General features: G+C 40.6%; 1 protein-coding gene across 2 annotated transcripts in view; it reads left to right on the top strand.

Annotated features, from left to right (window-relative positions):
* Positions 1–17696, top strand: part of mertka (c-mer proto-oncogene tyrosine kinase a) — a 171876-nt gene that overhangs the window by 19652 nt on the left and 134528 nt on the right. For both annotated transcript variants that reach the window (XR_007933607.1, XM_028820523.2), the window contains exon 2: positions 11008–11308. Coding sequence is in view for 1 of the 2 variants with exons in the window: in XM_028820523.2 (XP_028676356.1) it covers positions 11008–11308 (301 nt within the window). In the remaining variant the exon portion in view is untranslated. The remainder of the gene's footprint in view (positions 1–11007; positions 11309–17696) is intronic.

Below are 17696 nucleotides of genomic sequence, written 5' to 3'. Positions count from 1 at the left end.
ATTCAGCTAAAATGTTGACATACAGAAGTATTCCTGGTGCTTTTCTTCATCCATTTCTCACTTTGGCAATACAAGTGCTGCATATTCTCCATCATAATGACATGATACATTTAATGGTGTTATCATCTTCTGCGTTGCTGTTGCTGCCTTTTTTTTGCATATTCACAACAGCGGAGTGGGTGGAGTGGTGGCTGTGAGGCGAAGTATCTATGCCAGTATGGGGAAGGTTGCTGGTTCAAAGCCCCATTACTGCCAAAAGAGAGGAAGGCCCTTAACCTGCAATTGCTCCAGGGGTTCTGTACAATGGCTGACCCTGCGCACTGACCCCAAGGGGTATGCGAAAACTAACAGATTCCTAATTCAGGAAATTGTATGAGGTGGAATAAAGAACAAAAAAAGAAAAAAAGCATCTCAGACTTCCACCTTGTGGAATCCTCCAGATTTACATAAAGTAAATGTGCGAGTATAGTCAGTACACTGCTTGTGCAGCAGCAACGTCCACAAGTGTACACGTCATGTTTCCCAGCACTAACGTTCACATTTTCAGGATGTGGGACTAAAATACCTGAGGAAAAACCTACACAGACATGGAAATCTCTCTGCCAAACTGGTTTAAACCCAGTCTCTTGGATCTATGAGAGAGCCAGCAAAAACTCCATAACATTTATACTGCACAGTTATCTTCTGTCAAAAAGGTGACACCAAAAGACCACTTGCCTTTGATCTCTTTTTTTTAAAGTCCAACACTTTTGCTTCCTTCATAAAAGGATAAGCCACTTCACCGAGGTCAGCCTAAACCTACTCATTTCAAACACTTTAAGTCACCTTCTTTAATTTTTATTTCATTCTGCTTCATTTTGTCTTCTGTTCTTATTTTCTTTGTAAAGTGTATTGTTAAGGTGCTCACAGTGAAAGTTACAAAAGCTAATTGTATGCGAGTAGACTTTGGTATGCTGCCTGCTGTGCAAGAAGAATGCGATAACAACAAGTGGAAGAATAGAAATACTTTTAATTAACGGTTACAGGGAACGCCACTCCTGTCCGGTGTTAAACTCTTTAAGTGTTTGTTTGCTGAGAAGCTAATCACTGAGTCTGTGGCCTTCAGCTCCACCTTCCGTTAAATATCTGAGGCCCTGAAATTTGAGTGCTCCGTAAGCCAAGTCCTCAAGGCTGCCATGTCATGTTTACGCAGCTGCAAATGTTTAGCGACAGCAGCCTTAAAGCAATTTGCAAGAGGAAGAAGACTGCCAAGGAGGCAGCAACAGTTGCTCAAAGGCAAGTATTGAAATGATTTCTAAAGAAAGTCGTATATCACAGAAAGATGTTATGAACTACACTCATGATGATAATAAACCCTGTTGCATACGTATTACTGTGAAGACCAACTGGAAGTGAAGCCTACTTTTAGTGAGGAGAATATTTAATTGGCTTTACTTGAAAGCAGAATAGAAGGCTTCAAAAGCCTGAATCTGGCAGAAAGTTGGACCTGAGTAATTCACGTTGTATGGCATCTGGCAAAATAGTGATATCTTGAGGAAAACCATGACTATTTCTGGTAACATCACATAAATCTGTTGATGGAGAATGACGAATAGATACAGGAGTTCAAGATGACTATGATTAAAATTAGACTGGGAAATGGTGAGATTGAGGATAAAAGAGACGAGAATGCAATAAAATAATTAATACCAATAACTCCTTACATTTATATAGAGCTTTTCTTACTACTCAAAGTGCTCTCCATGCAGGGAGGACCCGGGAAGCGAACCCACAATCTCCTTACAGCAAAGCAGCAGACACTTTAGAGGTTGGCTGGATGACAATGCAATATACAGTACAGTGTTTGAGACTAAGGCAGCTGGATGAGGTGGGGGCCAATGGTGAAAGTGATTAGACAGTTCCAAATCTGAAATCATCTATCTGTTGATGTTCTAAATTTGTATTTTCCATTTCAGGGTTGTAGGGAAGTTGAGTATATCTGAGAGAAGTTAAGAAACCCTGCAGGAACAAGCAAAGCACCAGGATTGAGAGTCCATCGCAGGTCACATTCATGCACGGACACCAATCTGATAATATTTTCCTCTTTTGAAAACCCTTCCATCCAACCAGTCATTAACTGAACTGTTTACTCCAGTTTTAGGATCATGGCAGGGATTTTGAGCTTATCCCACCAGCATTGGGCACAAAGAGTTAAACAGAATGCCAGTCTGTCACGTGGCACACTTTCACACCTCCACACATGAAAGCGTTTTTATAATTTTTTTTTACTTTCTCATATACACTGTATAGAGAAAGTATAGAAATCGTGAAAAAATTCAACCTTGAGATTTTGATGAATCTTGATGTGTTAGACCTTCCCGAGTCCAAAAATTCAACCGTTTTTAAAATTATGTTTGTCTGTGTGTAAACACGATAACTCAAAATCGCTTTGACTTCGGTCAATAAGATTTTGTACACCTGTTTTATATCAAAAATGAGAAATCCTATCAACTTTTGGGCCAGTTCTGCCAAGCAGAAGTGGTACTTTAAAGGAATACTTTTGCGAATTTTCAAGTAGACTATGGTTATAATTACAGATAGATGATTTTGTATAGATATTTATAATGATAAAAAGCAAACAGATATGAAATTTGAGAAAAATTACTCAACCAGAAGTAGTATTTTATTTAAACAACCATCCAAATTTGGAAGATGGGAGAAAAAGTTCTCACCTAGCCCGGAAGTATTAGTGGATCACAAGGAAATAGAAATGTGTACATGATATTAAAAACTGTCTCTCTGTTATAAAAAAAAATCTTGTGACGATACAAGACTTTTTTCCTGTGACGAGACATGATCTTTTGAAGAGAGACAGAGAGCCACTTTCACTTCCCGCGAGACGGATAAGTCATGTCATACTTACAACCTTTGGAAGCAAATCCCATGATACACATGCAGAGCAGGTTAGAGATAATGGAAGTAGGAAAATTTGAAAGTCTCAAAAAATGAGAATAAAGATCGCATTAGTGCAAACAAACTGAAAATATTACTCAGTGAAATAACGGAACAGTGAAAAGAGATTGAATATTCAACTGCTGTACGGGCTTTTAAACGTTTGAAGCGCCATGCGAGATGCAGATCATGCGGCACTGCAGCAGCAGCAGATCGAGCAAGGAGGAGGTAAAAAAAACTGATTTGTTTCCCATTGTATCGCCGTTTAAGAGGGGTTTCGAAGGAGCGGCCGCATCTCCTTGGGGTGCGTTCAGCCCCCCTCTTCACGACAACGCATAGCGCTGGGGGTGGGGGGGGGGGAAGGGGTTGGTGAGCGAAGTGAGCAGGGGGTGAAGTCCCCTAGTATTCAATATAACGCATATTCTTTCAATAACTATTATTAATATTATTTTAATTTATACATCATCAGTTTGACAATAACATGTAAACATTGAACATGCCATGTAAATATAAAGATGTAAGGGAACAATAAGCTGCTATGTTTCTGTCATGTTCCTGGTAATACGTTTAATTTTATTTTTTTATTTTGTTTCCACCATCTCTATCATAATTAAATGTAGTTAAATGCAGTTTTACCTATAGCAAGTGATTGCAACAAATATTATATAATGCTAACACTTCTGTGTTTTTAGGTGACTCTACTTCAACCTCCCTAAGTGCGAAAATATCGGTTTAATATAAAGTTTGATGATAAACAGAGATGAATGACTGTGTATCGATATTATCAATTGGTTATGATGAAAAACAAAAAGATGTGATATTTGAGAAATATTGCACAACTGAAAGTGGTTCTGATGGACTTATTCCTCTATTTCAGTATACGAGAAAGTTGAGGGGAGCACACTCACGATTCTTTTAATGACATTTTTCTTGTTGGAGGTATTTGTGATGGTCTGTCCCTTTGAATGTTGTGTCCTTGAAAGTCCATAATAAGTCCCATCCCCCCAACATATAATCATGTGAAATCAAAAGCCGATGTCCCATTATGCAACTTCGACTTGTATGGTATGTCTGACTTGCAGACTGCAGTTGCCGATCTCTTCGCCAGACAGAAACTAGACAGCCAATTCAAATTATGCAACTGTGTGCCCCCCTTTCCTGACAACCAGTAATTTGCTGCCTGATGAACTTGGTGCAGTGCAAAGGGTTAACCACTGTAGCAACTTCAGCCCTAACCTTGGTCCTCTTTTTAGGTCAGCCATCAGTCAGTTTTTTGAATGTGTTTTAAGAGCAGGAGCCTATAGACAGAATTGGGCACAAAGTAGAATGCAGATCTCACCAGGCGTCCTTTCCCACCACTTTCACTACGGTGTGGGAGATTAAAGCGCAAGGCAGAAGTTCAGTCCCCATCACTGACTGTGTGGCTCAGAGATTGTCACGTCTAGCTGTACTTCAACTGTGAAAACAATACATAAACTCAGTTCATACAGCTTAAAACCTTCACATCCCAACCAACCGCTGATACTTCAGGTGTGCCCCAGGGCTCTGTCCTGGGGCTTCTTCTTTTTATTATTTACCTTCTTCCTCTTGGCAATTTTTTTCGTAAATATAACATTAATTTTCACTGTTATGCTGATGACACCCAGCTCTACCTTGCTAGTAAACCCACCTCCTCTTTTCCACCACCTTCGCTTATTGACTGCATTGCTGAAATTAAATCCTGGTTTTCTTCGAATTTTCTTAAATTAAACAGTGACAAAACTGAGGTTCTCCTCATTGGTTCAAAATCATCATTATCCAAAACCAATGATCTTTCTCTTATCATTGATAACTCTGTTGTTTCCCCTTCACCTCAGGTCAAGAGTCTGGGTGTCATCCTCGACAGTACTCTATCCTTCCAATCTCACATTAATAACATCACCCGGTCTGCTTACTTCCACCTACGTAATATTAATCGCATCCACCCCTTCCTCACTCCCCATACCACTGCCATTCTTGTTCATAGTCTTGTCACTTCTTGGCTGGACTACTGCAATTCACTCCTCTTTGGTGTCCCTAATAAATCTCTTCATAAGCTTCAGTTAGTCCAGAATTCTGCAGCATGCATCATCACTCGAACCCCATCTATTCACCATATTACTCCAGTCTTGCAGCAGCTTCATTGGCTGCCGATCAAGTTTCGAACTGATTTTAAGATTCTGCTATTAACATTTAAGGCCATTCATAACCTCGCCCCTCCATATCTGTCTGACCTTCTTCATGTTGCCATTCCCTCCCGTAACCTTAGATCCTCTTCCTCCATCCATCTGACCATCCCTCTCGCCCGTCTAACCACTATGGGGAGCAGAGCATTCAGCCGTTCTGCTCCCAAGCTCTGGAATTCATTACCTACCGAGCTCAGAAACATCAAATCATATTCATTTTTCAAATGTAAACTTAAAACGCATCTGTTTAAAATGGCTTTTTCTTTTTCTTTATGATTACAGCGGTTTAGTTTGGTTTTAATTTTTTTTTAGATTTTCTGATGTTTTAAGTTGTTTAGAATTGTGTCTTTTATTTATTTATTTATTGTTTGTTCAGTGTCCTTGAGTTCTCAGAAAGGCGCCTTGTATAAATAAAATGTATTATTATTATTATTATAAACAGTTAAACTTTAGTTTGGTGCTTGGTAGTGGCTTATAATAAAAGGAAACCATATGACATAAAATTTGTAAACATTACATCTTTGGATTATAGAAGGGAACTCTAAGTAACCAAAGGAAATCAACAGAGGCACAGGACAAGTATGACTGGCCAGGAAATTGAATGCAGGCCCTAGAGGCATCATGCAGCCAGGAGAATCTTTGTGCCACACATTTTGACTAAATGATCCTACGTAGACATATTTCAGTCATAACTTTGGCTTTCTAGTGAGTGGCAATTAATTGTAATAACAATTGGGCTGCTACTACTGGACTTCTGTTCAGCAGCGCTAAAATGATTTGGCAGAACAAACTTGATATAAGAAAAAGTACATCTAAATTTGGAATAGTGAGAAGGGCTTAGGACACTACAGAGCACAGTACAGAATGAGCAAAACTGGACAAGTTGTCCAGCCAGAATTTTTTCCTTTTAGAATCACAACTTTTATTACACTGTCAGGCAGCCAGAGGCAGATGGGAAAATAATCTGAGATGTACGCTAGCAGGGCTTGTTTTTCAATCACATAAGCTGCCTTGCCCTTGTCACTTGCTTTTATTTACCATGTATATAACAAGAGTAATAAGGTTTACGTATTTATAAGGCACGTTGGGAGATGCATACTGTTTATACTGTACGACAAAAGGAGAGAGTGTCAGCCTGAAGATTTGAGGTACGCACTGTGGAAACCCTGTTTAATGGTGGATTCAATAAGCTTAAAGAAAAGAGCATGCAAGGGGCCAAAATAAGATTCATTATTAAAAATCATTCTGTCCTCCTCAGTTGTGGGTCCTTAAAGAACACACAATTCTGCTGGTCTTCATGGCTTCTGAGCTGGAGCGGAAGTGATGTCACTCGTCTAATAGCTGTTAGCGCTTTGACCAGCAGCAAAAAAACGGATTAAATAACTCCAGTGTTGGCCTCTCTTCATTGGCTCCCTGTTAGTTACAGGGTGAATTTTAAGATTTTAGTGTTTGTTTTTAAAGCCCTACATGGGTCAGCTCCACCATACTTAGATGACCATCTTGTTCCATATTCGTCAGCCAGGCAGCTGAGGTCTTCAGATCAGCGATTGCTAGCTGTCCCATGCACACAGTTGAAGCTGAGGGGCGATCGTGCTTTTGCGGTGGCTGGTCCTAAATTGTGGAACAGTTTGCCCCTTTTAATAAGGTCGTCTCCCACACTTCATAGTTTTAGGTTTTTGCTAAAAAACACTTTTATGCACTGCTTTTAGCTTATGAGTTTGAGTGGTTAAATCTTTCTATTTATATTGTTTATACTGTGTATGCATTTTTATTTTACATAATTTTATATAAGCTATTTATATTTGTGTGTTGGTATATGTGTGTTCAAATGTTTTCTTTTTGTTTTTCTTTTTAATAATTCTTTATCTGGCTTTTATTTACAGTAATACTATTACCGTTTATATGTAAAGCTCTTTAGTCAACTTATAGTTGTTTTAAATGTGTTATATAAGTGAATAAAACCTAAAACTTAACAGCTGGTGTCCCTCCAAACTACAGGTATAAAAGTAGATGATGTTAACGAGAGCGCCCCTTCTCTACTCGGGGTAGACTCTTGTACCTCACTGGAGCCCTAAAATTGTTCCCTAAGTGCACTATTGACTATGTACAGTGGTGTGAAAAACTATTTGCCCCCTTCCTGATTTCTTATTCTTTTGCATGTTTGTCACACAAAATGTTTCTGATCATCAAACACATTTAACCATTAGTCAAATATAACACAAGTAAACACAAAATGCAGTTTGTAAATGGTGGTTTTTATTATTTAGGGAGAAAAAAAAATCCAAACCTACATGGCCCTGTGTGAAAAAGTAATTGCCCCCTGAACCTAATAACTGGTTGGGCCACCCTTAGCAGCAATAACTGCAATCAAGCGTTTGCGATAACTTGCAATGAGTCTTTTACAGCGCTCTGGAGGAATTTTGGCCCACTCATCTTTGCAAAATTGTTGTAATTCAGCTTTATTTGAGGGTTTTCTAGCATGAACCGCCTTTTTAAGGTCATGCCATAGCATCTCAATTGGATTCAGGTCAGGACTTTGACTAGGCCACCCCAAAGTCTTCATTTTGTTTTTCTTCAGCCATTCAGAGGTGGATTTGCTGGTGTGTTTTGGGTCATTGTCCTGTTGCAGCACCCAAGATCGCTTCAGCTTGAGTTGACGAACAGATGGCCGGACATTCTCCTTCAGGATTTTTTGGTAGACAGTAGAATTCATGGTTCCATCTATCACAACAAGCCTTCCAGGTCCTGAAGCAGCAAAACAACCCCAGACCATCACACTACCACCACCATATTTTACTGTTGGTATGATGTTCTTTTTCTGAAATGCTGTGTTCCTTTTACGCCAGATGTAACGGGACATTTGCCTTCCAAAAAGTTCAACTTTTGACTCCTCAGTCCACAAGGTATTTTCCCAAAAGTCTTGGCAATCATTGAGATGTTTCTTAGCAAAATTGAGACGAGCCCTAATGTTCTTTTTGCTTAACAGTGGTTTGCGTCTTGGAAATCTGCCATGCAGGCCGTTTTTGCCCAGTCTCTTTCTTATGGTGGAGTCGTGAACACTGACCTTAATTGAGGCAAGTGAGGCCTGCAGTTCTTTAGACGTTGTCCTGGGGTCTTTTGTGACCTCTCGGATAAGTCGTCTCTGCGCTCTTGGGGTAATTTTGGTCGGCCGGCCACTCCTGGGAAGGTTCACCACTGTTCCATGTTTTTGCCATTTGTGGATAATGGCTCTCACTGTGGTTCGCTGGAGTCCCAAAGCTTTAGAAATGGCTTTATAACCTTTACCAGACTGATAGATCTCAATTACTTCTGTTCTCATTTGTTCCTGAATTTCTTTGGATCTTGGCATGATGTCTAGCTTTTGAGGTGCTTTTGGTCTACTTCTCTGTGTCAGGCAGCTCCTATTTACGTGATTTCTTGATTGAAACAGGTGTGGCAGTAATCAGGCCTGGGGGTGGCTACGGAAAATGAACCTAGGTGTGATACACCACAGTTAGGTTATTTTTTAACAAGGGGGCAATTACTTTTTCACACAGGGCCATGTAGGTTTGGATTTTTTTTCTCCCTAAATAATAAACACCATCATTTAAAAACTGCATTTTGTGTTTACTTGTGTTATATTTGACTAATGGTTAAATGTGTTTGATGATCAGAAACATTTTGTGTGACAAACATGCAAAAGAATAAGAAATCAGGAAGGGGGCAAATAGTTTTTCACACCACTGTATATTGTGGACAAAGGGGTCACTGTTGCCCCTTAAACCCAACAGACAGACACGCAGGATGCAGGGTAAAAACACTAAGATATTTTTATTCTTTTTCTTCTTTTAACAGTGCCCTTCAACACCACAGCCACAAATAAACACAATACACAATATTCTTCTCTCTCTTTTCTCCTCCACACCTCCCAGCAAGCTCTGTCCACCTCCGCCCGACTCTGGCTCACTTGCTGAGTTTTCAGCAGTCCTTTATATAGTCCTTGACCCGGAAGTGTTTCTGCTCTTCCGTCTATGTGACCTGCCAGCACTTCCGGGTCAAGTTTTTGATCAACCCGGAAGTACTTCGAGGTTTCCATCCTTGTGATCCACTAGTACTTCCGGGCTAGGTGAGAACTTCGTCTCCCACCATCTTCCCACAGCATCCCCTAGCGATACCCATGTGTGTTGCCAAACTCCATGTCCAATAGTGCTTTGCGGGAATTTGGGGCACTGCTGCAGTCCAGGGAAGTTGCCATCTAGCATTTTGGGGGAGGCAGTGTTCTAAAAAAGCTGCCCTTCCCCATCCTTCCATATCAGGGGCTGAGCTGCCCACCGTCTCTTACAACATGTATGGAGTTGGTGTAGGGCTGCATCAGTGTGTATTTGCAAAGGAAACATATGTTAAAGGTTATTTCTTCACTGAAAAGGAAAGAAGGTTAAAGACCCAACGCTTCGGTTGTATGGCTTTTATCAGGTGTGCAGTCAGTTCTTGTTATTCATAGGAGTTATGTTCTTGAAAATACCCACAGATACTGAAGCAATGATCAAATGGGAAAAAATGGGGTTAGGTTTTGTTGGGACTCTGGCTCGGGGTAGAGAACTAGCCCTCCGCTATTACCCCACGAAGCTGGGTAATGATCTTTCTGCAGGTTCACTTATGGAAACCTTGTTTATGACTTTTACTTCTTCTGTAGTCAAGTTTGATCATCTTCTAGGTGAACTGCCAGAGGCTGTGGGTGACATCAGCATGGCAGATCCGAGTACCTCACTGAACCATCAAATCGGTAGCAGCGACGGGCAATGTGTACAAAGGGCAGGGACTTTCTTAGTGCAAGCTTATGAACTGCACTACTGGGAATTCCTCATTCATGGAAACAATTGCAAGGTTCAGTCCCCATCACAAATGGGGTTCAATGTTTACCCACAACTCTCAGTAGCAGGTAGACACACATCGATCCATTCATTGTATCATATGTGCAGCCCTGGACATCTAGGAGCATCATAGACCTGTTATTGATTAATCCCACACTTATCTGAATTATTTTTTGTGCTGTGCTTTGCTGCTAATAGAGGGGAGTAAGCCATAGGGGTCACAGAATGGGTTATACTTTTGTAATAGCAGAAAAGCAAATCTGTGGGAACAGAATCCACGGATAGCAAGGATTTACTGTAGAGAAGACAAAGCCGTCTCCTTATGTCCACTAATTTTTCAATGTCCACTCTTAAATATAAAGGTGTCAGTTTTTCAAAGCAATGCCATAGGCCATAGGAGAACCATTTTTGGTTCTCAAAAGAACCATTCCAAATGAAGGTTCTAGAAAGAACATCTACTTATCAAGATTCATTACAGGCTCCACACAGTAAATAACCATGAGTAGATGGTAACAGATTTGGTAACAGAATGAAATGCCAATAATTCATGGTTTTGAAAGGACTTTTGCTACTATTCATTAATATAGGCTAAGTCCAGGCTTTCTTAATCTGTTAGTGTCTGCTCAGTAGTCTACCATACATTAAAGATTTTTTTCACAAATATTGGGAAGTTTTTCAAAGCACAAAGAAGCAACTTGTTATGCAAAGAACCCGTCCTTCAATGAAGTAGTGCACTGTCAAGCAATAGTTCTACTAGGAACCACTCAACCTAGTAAAGGACCATAAAGTGCTATTAAAGAACCAGTATTTTTAGGAGCGTATACTTTGGTTTTCCTTCCACATCCCAAAGACGTATGTTAGATTAATTGGTCATTCTAAATTGACCCTGTGTCTTATTTTGTTAATGGGACAGGTGATGGGCTCATGCTCTAGTCAGATTTATTTGCTGCTCTACACCTAATGACTTAGTGGGTTCAGAAAATAAATGGATTAATAATTTTGTGCTTCTCTTTTCATTTTAGGTAGCAGTGAGCTAGACATTCGCAGCGTTACAGACACGTATGTTAATTTCACCACTGAGCCAAAGATAACTATGGACACAGACGAGAACCAAAGACTGACGTTTAAACCCACTGTTGGAAAAATTCACGTTTCGGAAGGAACTGAAATTAGGTTTAACTGTTCAATTGAGTTGTATGAGGTTAATCATCACCTCAACATTGAGTGGATCAAAGATGGCCAAGAGATAAATGGGAGCAAAATGGTAATGAAAGATTTGCAAGCTACAGACAAAGGAGTCTCCACCATAGTCTCGACTTGCAGGTAACTTTCTTCAACTTCATCTTATCTACTAGCTTAATGCCCTACATTGATGTGAAGATGTTTTTCTGTATCTTTAGACATCTTGGTGTTTCCAAATTTTGACCAGTTTATCACAGAGCAATCTCTTAGTATGTCTAGTAAGGATGATTCTGTTTTCCATGTTGCTTTTTAGTGTATACCAAAGTGATGTAATAAACAGCTGATGCTGGGTTTTCATCCCTCCATTCTAAGCACGAGATTACATTTTTGACACAAAAAGCCAGTCAGTTATTGTCCAACCTGCTATATCCTAACACAGAGTCACAGGGGTCTGGTGGAGCCAGTCCCAGCCAGCAGGAACAAACCCCAGGCAGGGCACGAACCAACAGCAGGGCATACACACACACACTCACCAAGCACAATTTAGGATCGCCAATGCACCTAACCTGCATGTCTTTGGGAGGAAACCAGAGCGCCCCGAGGAAACCCACGCAAACACGGGGAGAACATGCAAACTCTAAGCGGGGGGACCCGGGAAGCGAACCCAGGTCTCCTTACTGCGAGGCAGCAGCACTACCACTGCGCCACCGTGCCCCCCAACACAAAAAGCATTATTGTGTATTTCAGTTATTATGCACATATACATCCATTTAAGTTTAAAGGCAGAAGAAGGAGCACATGCTACGAAGGATGCTGTATTGTCATGGGGTGAGTGGAACTCACCAAGTTCACTTTTGGATTGGTCTACTTTTGCACCCTTAACACAGACACACACAGACCCTATCCACATTAAGTACTGATTATGAGTGAGGCCTGCACAACTTATCACTCCTCAGTACTCCACACAGGAACTCGTCAGCTTTGGCATGAACACCATACAGGTGTCCCCAGATGAAACCCAGACCTAAATGCTACTTTGGTCTCCCACGAATGACCTAGGAACTGATACACCTTTGTGAATGCCACTTACTAGCCAACAATGCATCACTTCCACAGTACTCTCTCTATCGAGGACGTCTCTCCTCAGCTTGCTAACTCTGTGAGAAAGGAAGTGGCAGTCTCTTCACGCCAGATGTCCTATATTTACTTTATTACTTCATTGACTTAAGATAAAGAAGAAATGTAACAACAAAGTATAATTTAATAAGAGTATAATAATAGCAGCAGAAGAAAATATAACAGAAGTTACAAATGGATAGCGACACCTGGATGTATAGTCCTAAATGAGAATGCACCCTTGCTTTAAAGTCAGAAAGCTTACTGAAAATTAAAAATAAAGGTAACATCAGTGTCAAAAGAAGTTGTCGTCCTGGCAGACTTGTTTAAATTCAGTAGTCGAGCTGATGTCTGGACAACATATTTGACGCTCAGGTGAATGGAGTCCCTCTGTCCTTCCCTTTGCTCCTCTTATGTCTCTTTCTCTCTGGCAACTCTTTCTCTTTCCTCAATACTCTCAGACAGGCTGTACATTATGCCGAAAGCAACATGGCGTTCTGGACTTTGTGATGTTACACACAGATGATTGGTTAGGAATTTTGTTGATGGACAGCTGTGCTTTGATCTTGGGTGGTTTATCCGTTTAATCTCTTGCTCTTTTTTCTGTTAGGTTGTAAACTATCCACTCATTCAAAGCAAAGATTACACACTTAGATAAAAATGAAAGCAAGCATGCATAGATTGAGATAACATATAACAGCATTAATTGTGTGTTTAATAACCCCAAAGCTTGCATTTACTGGTCGTCCGCATACCTTCTGAGCAACACAAAATCTTTACACCTTGGCTGCTTTAAATATAGTTTCTGCAGTTCCAGAATGAAGATTTTTACCCCTCCAGGTCAGATGCCACCCCATTGCAGGGCATAAAACATTTGCATCTGCATTCTAATGCTGGGGCAGTTCAGAATTACTAGTTGATCAGACAGCATGCAACTAGAAATCCAGGCCAATATGGGGAGACCATTAAATACTACTGTGATGGTCTTGGTTGGCTGTAGCTGCCATACTTCTTGAACCCTGGAACATTGATAGTCAGGTACTGAGATGGGGACACATAAGAGGCAGAGGTGGGGCAAGGAGTGAAAGTCAGTCAGCCATTTTTTAATCTGCTTAGTCCCAAACAGGGTCACAGGGGTCTGCTGGAGCCTAGCCCATCCTGTATAGGGCACAAGGCAGGAACAAACCCTGGACAGGGCACCAGTCCATCGTAGGGCCTACACACACACACACACACACATTAGGGCCAATTTACCTAACCTGCATGTCTTTGGACAGTGGGAGGAAACTGGAGCACCCAGAGCAAATCCCACGCAGACATCGGGAGAAAATGCTAACTCCATGTAGGGAGGACCTGGGATACAAACCCTGGTCTCCTTGCTGTGACGCAGAAGCACTACCACTGCACCACTGTGTTGCCCAAAGAGCAAAAGTGCTTTTATTAAAATAAACAACGGTGTCCATTAATAAACTAAAGTGCAGTTTACATGGCCACATAACTGGGTAACTTGCAGAGAAATCTATTTCTGCTAGTCAGGATTCTCAGAGACCAATCTCCCCATTTCTCTAACTGGAATGAAAGTTTACATGGCATTTTAGAAACCAGGTTTGTGTGACTAACCGGGTTATTAAAGCACATGTACTGTAAATGCACTGATAGTCTGGCCAGCATTGTTGTTCTTTATTTTGCTTTATGCAATTTCTTGTATTAGGAAACTGTTAGTTTTTGCATACCCCTTTGGGGTCAGAGCACAGGGTCAGCCATTGTACAACTCCCCTGGAGCAATTGTAGTTTAAAGGCCTTACTCAAGGGCCCAGCAGAGTAGAATCTCTTTTGACAGTAATGGGGATTCACACCGACAACCTTCTAGATACCAGAGCAGATCCTTAGCCTCAGAGCTGCCACACTGCACATGGCGCCTTCCCTTAACTCTTTATTGAATCTGACTTTGTTTAGTGGAATCTGAATCTCAGCTTGGGCTCCATATAGAATGTTAAATAATTCATTACATGGAGCTCCTTAATGATGCTCAATTGGTCTGACTGAAAACCAACCAGAGGCAGGCCTAATGACTGTTAATTCATAGGCATGTACTTAATGTATCTGGATGAAGCAAAGACATATTTTCTTGACTTGGTTTTCTGGCCGCTGGTTATGTACTAGTAATTCTAGCTTTCCTTATATGCTGTACTTTATAGAGTTATTTAGGCAATTCTTGTTTACTTTCAGAAATCTACCAGTGGGTCTTATGACATTGTGTAACAGTTCTCTCTTTTACTCTGGATTCTGTTTTTTTGGGTTTTACTTTCTCCTAGTATTTCCAATTAGAGTTTATTATTTTAGAATTGGTTTATCTTCCTCTTATCATTTTTTAGTTCTTGTGTTTTGCTTTTTATGGGTGGCATTGTGACACAGTAAGTAACTCTGGTGCCTCAAGGGTCATTTGTTCAAGGATTGAAACCTGTGCCCAGTTAATGTCCTTGTTGAGTTTGCACATTCTCTCTAACTTTTTTCTGTAGGTTTTCTTACATGTGCTCTGGTTTCTCTCCTATGTCCCCAATATGTGCAGGTTAAGCTGATTCCAAAATTGTCCCAGTGCTAATAAAGGTTCTGTGTGTGAGTTTATTACTCTTTGCTTCTATTTTTTCCCCTTTTGGGTAACGTTTTGAGCTCAATCTTTTGTGTAAACTTGATTGTCGATCCATTTAATTCTTAACTTAGTCCCTTAAAATGCGCTCAAACTTCCCTGTTTAATTCAACAGAGTGTAGTCGCAGACTGCAGTACCTATGAGGTCAGTCGTGTAACAGCCCAACATCACGAAACAACCTCAACGTCTTTCACGAATTGCCCATCGCATTACACTATGGTTAAGACTACGGCCCCATTACCTCATAGTTAAGATTAGTGCCCTGCTACCCCATAGTTAAGATTAGTGCCCTGTTACCCTATAGTTAAGATTAGTGCCCTGTTATCCCATAGTTAAGATTAGGGCCCCGTTACCCCATAGTTAAGATTCAGGTCGTGGGAGAGTTATCTGATGTTTTGCGACTGACATTGTGGGTGTTACCTGACCTGCGTCATAGGTATTGCAGGCTGCACTCAGGCCCATCTCATTTAATTCAGCCACTCTTAAAATATTTGTTTCAGTAGTGGTGTTGTCATAATTGGTCCACCCCTTTAATTGTGACAGGAAAGAACCTGAGGAAGAGATTTAGGAGCAGCTACATGAATACCTGCCCCTCTTAATGTTACATTTGGTGGGGGTGTTGTGGTAATTAGATACACACATGCATTACAATGTAAAGGAAGAGCACCTTTGAGAAGGTGACTCTGGAATTCGCTTTGCAGATATGCAGTAACGACAGGCAGATGGATGAAAGGTGCAGTGCCTTTAGAAAGTACTGAGACCCCCCTCCCTCACTTTTTACACATTTTGTTTTGTTGCAGCCTTATACTAAAATCATTTAAATTAATTTTTTCCTTCATCAAACAACATTCAATGCCCAATAATCTCCTTACTGTCCCAAACACCAGTCTCTCCAAGATTGCTCCTCTTTCTCCACCTTTAAATCTCAAGTCAAGTTGTTCCTCTTCGACGAACTTTTGTCTTTTTTTTTATTCTGTATGTAAAGCGACCTTATTATGATGATGATTATTATTATTATTAATGACAAAGTAAAAACAGATCATAGTCATTTTTACAAATGTATTAAAAATGAAAACTTGACACAAGTATTCAGACCCTTTACTATGACACTTAAAATTTGGTCCTGGTGCCTCCCATTCTGTTGATCATCATTGAGATGTTTCTATGCCTTGCTTGGAGTCAACCAGTGGTCAGTTCAATTGATTAGACATGATTAGGAAAGGCACACACCTGTCTCAGAAGGTCCTTGAGTTGACAGTGTATCACAACAAAAACCAAGACATGAGGTCCAAAGAAGTCCCTGATGATCTCGGAGACAGCGCTGTTTTAAGACACAGATCTGGGAGAGACTACAAAAAAAGTTCTGCTGCATTAAACACTGCCAAGAACACAGTGGCCTCCATAATTTTTTAATGGAAATGGTTTGGAACAACCAAACTCTTCCTAGAGCTGGGAGCCCAGCCAGACTGAACAATTTTGGGACAAGGGCTATGGTAAGAGAGGGAACCAAGAATCTGTTGGTTAGTCTGGCTGAGCTTCAGAGAACTTGTGTGGAGATGGGAGAAACTTCCAGAAGGACAGCCACCAGTGCATCACTCCACTAATCTGGGCTTTATGGCTGTACAACTTATGAAGGTCTATTTGGAGTTTGCAATAAGGTACATAAGGGACTTTCAGACTATGAGAAACAAGATTCCCTGGTTTAATGAAACTGTGTGGCCTCCATTCTAAGTGTCTCGTGTGAAGGAGACCAGAGCAGTGTTCATCACTTTATTAATACCATGCTGTGGGGTTGTTTTTCATCACCAGAGACAGAGAGACTAATCAGCATTGAGGGAAAGCTGAACGGAGAAAGTACAGAAATGTCCTTAATGAAAACCTTCTTCAGAGCACTTTAGACTTCAAACTGGGCTGCAGGTTCACATTCCAACAGGTCAATGCTCTAAACACAAAGCAAAGACAACAAAAGAGTGGCTTATGATCAACTCTGTGAATGTTTCAGAGAGTGCCAGCTAGAGCTTAGACCCAATTGAACATCTCTGGAAAGACCTGAAAACAATTGTCTACTGATGGTCTCGATGGAGCCTGACAGGGCCTGAGAGGATTCTGATGAGAAGAATGGCAGAAGATCCCCAAATTTAGGGGTGTATAACTTGTTGTGTCAAACCTAAGAAGACTCCAGGCCATAATCACTACCAAAAGGGCTTCAGTGAAGATTTGAGTAAAGGGTCTGAACACTTGTGTTGATGGAATATTTCAGCTTTTAATAAATATACACAAACTTCTAAAATCTTTTTTTCTGTTTGTCATTCTGGGGTTTCTTGAGGAGGGTAAAAGTTAATTTAAATGATTTTAGCACAAAGTTGCAACATAGCAAAATGTGTGGAAAGTGAAGGGGGTCTGCATACTTTCTGCAGTCTCTGTAGATTAAAGGAGCTGGCATCACTCACCTATGGTGCCACAAAGTCTCTACTTCAACATGTCTATTCACTTTTTAAACCTGCTGCTCTAATGACAGGGTGATATGGAGGTAGTTTTCACAGCATCATTGCCAGGGTGCCAGTCCATTATAGTACACACTAGGGCCAGCCACACACACCAACATGTAACTGACTTAGAGTCACCAAGTAACTTACTGTGTGTGTCTTTGGAAAACCCAAGTACCTATAAAAAAAACAATGTGAACAGTGCCTAAATTGTGACTTAAATTAAAATTTATTACTAAAACTCATACTGAAATGAACTGTAGATTTTTAAAAAATCCA

The sequence above is a fragment of the Erpetoichthys calabaricus genome, chromosome 15 (genome assembly GCF_900747795.2).
Source record: "Erpetoichthys calabaricus chromosome 15, fErpCal1.3, whole genome shotgun sequence".
Classification (NCBI taxonomy): domain Eukaryota; kingdom Metazoa; phylum Chordata; class Cladistia; order Polypteriformes; family Polypteridae; genus Erpetoichthys; species Erpetoichthys calabaricus.
This window is presented reverse-complemented; position numbering and strand designations above follow the sequence as displayed.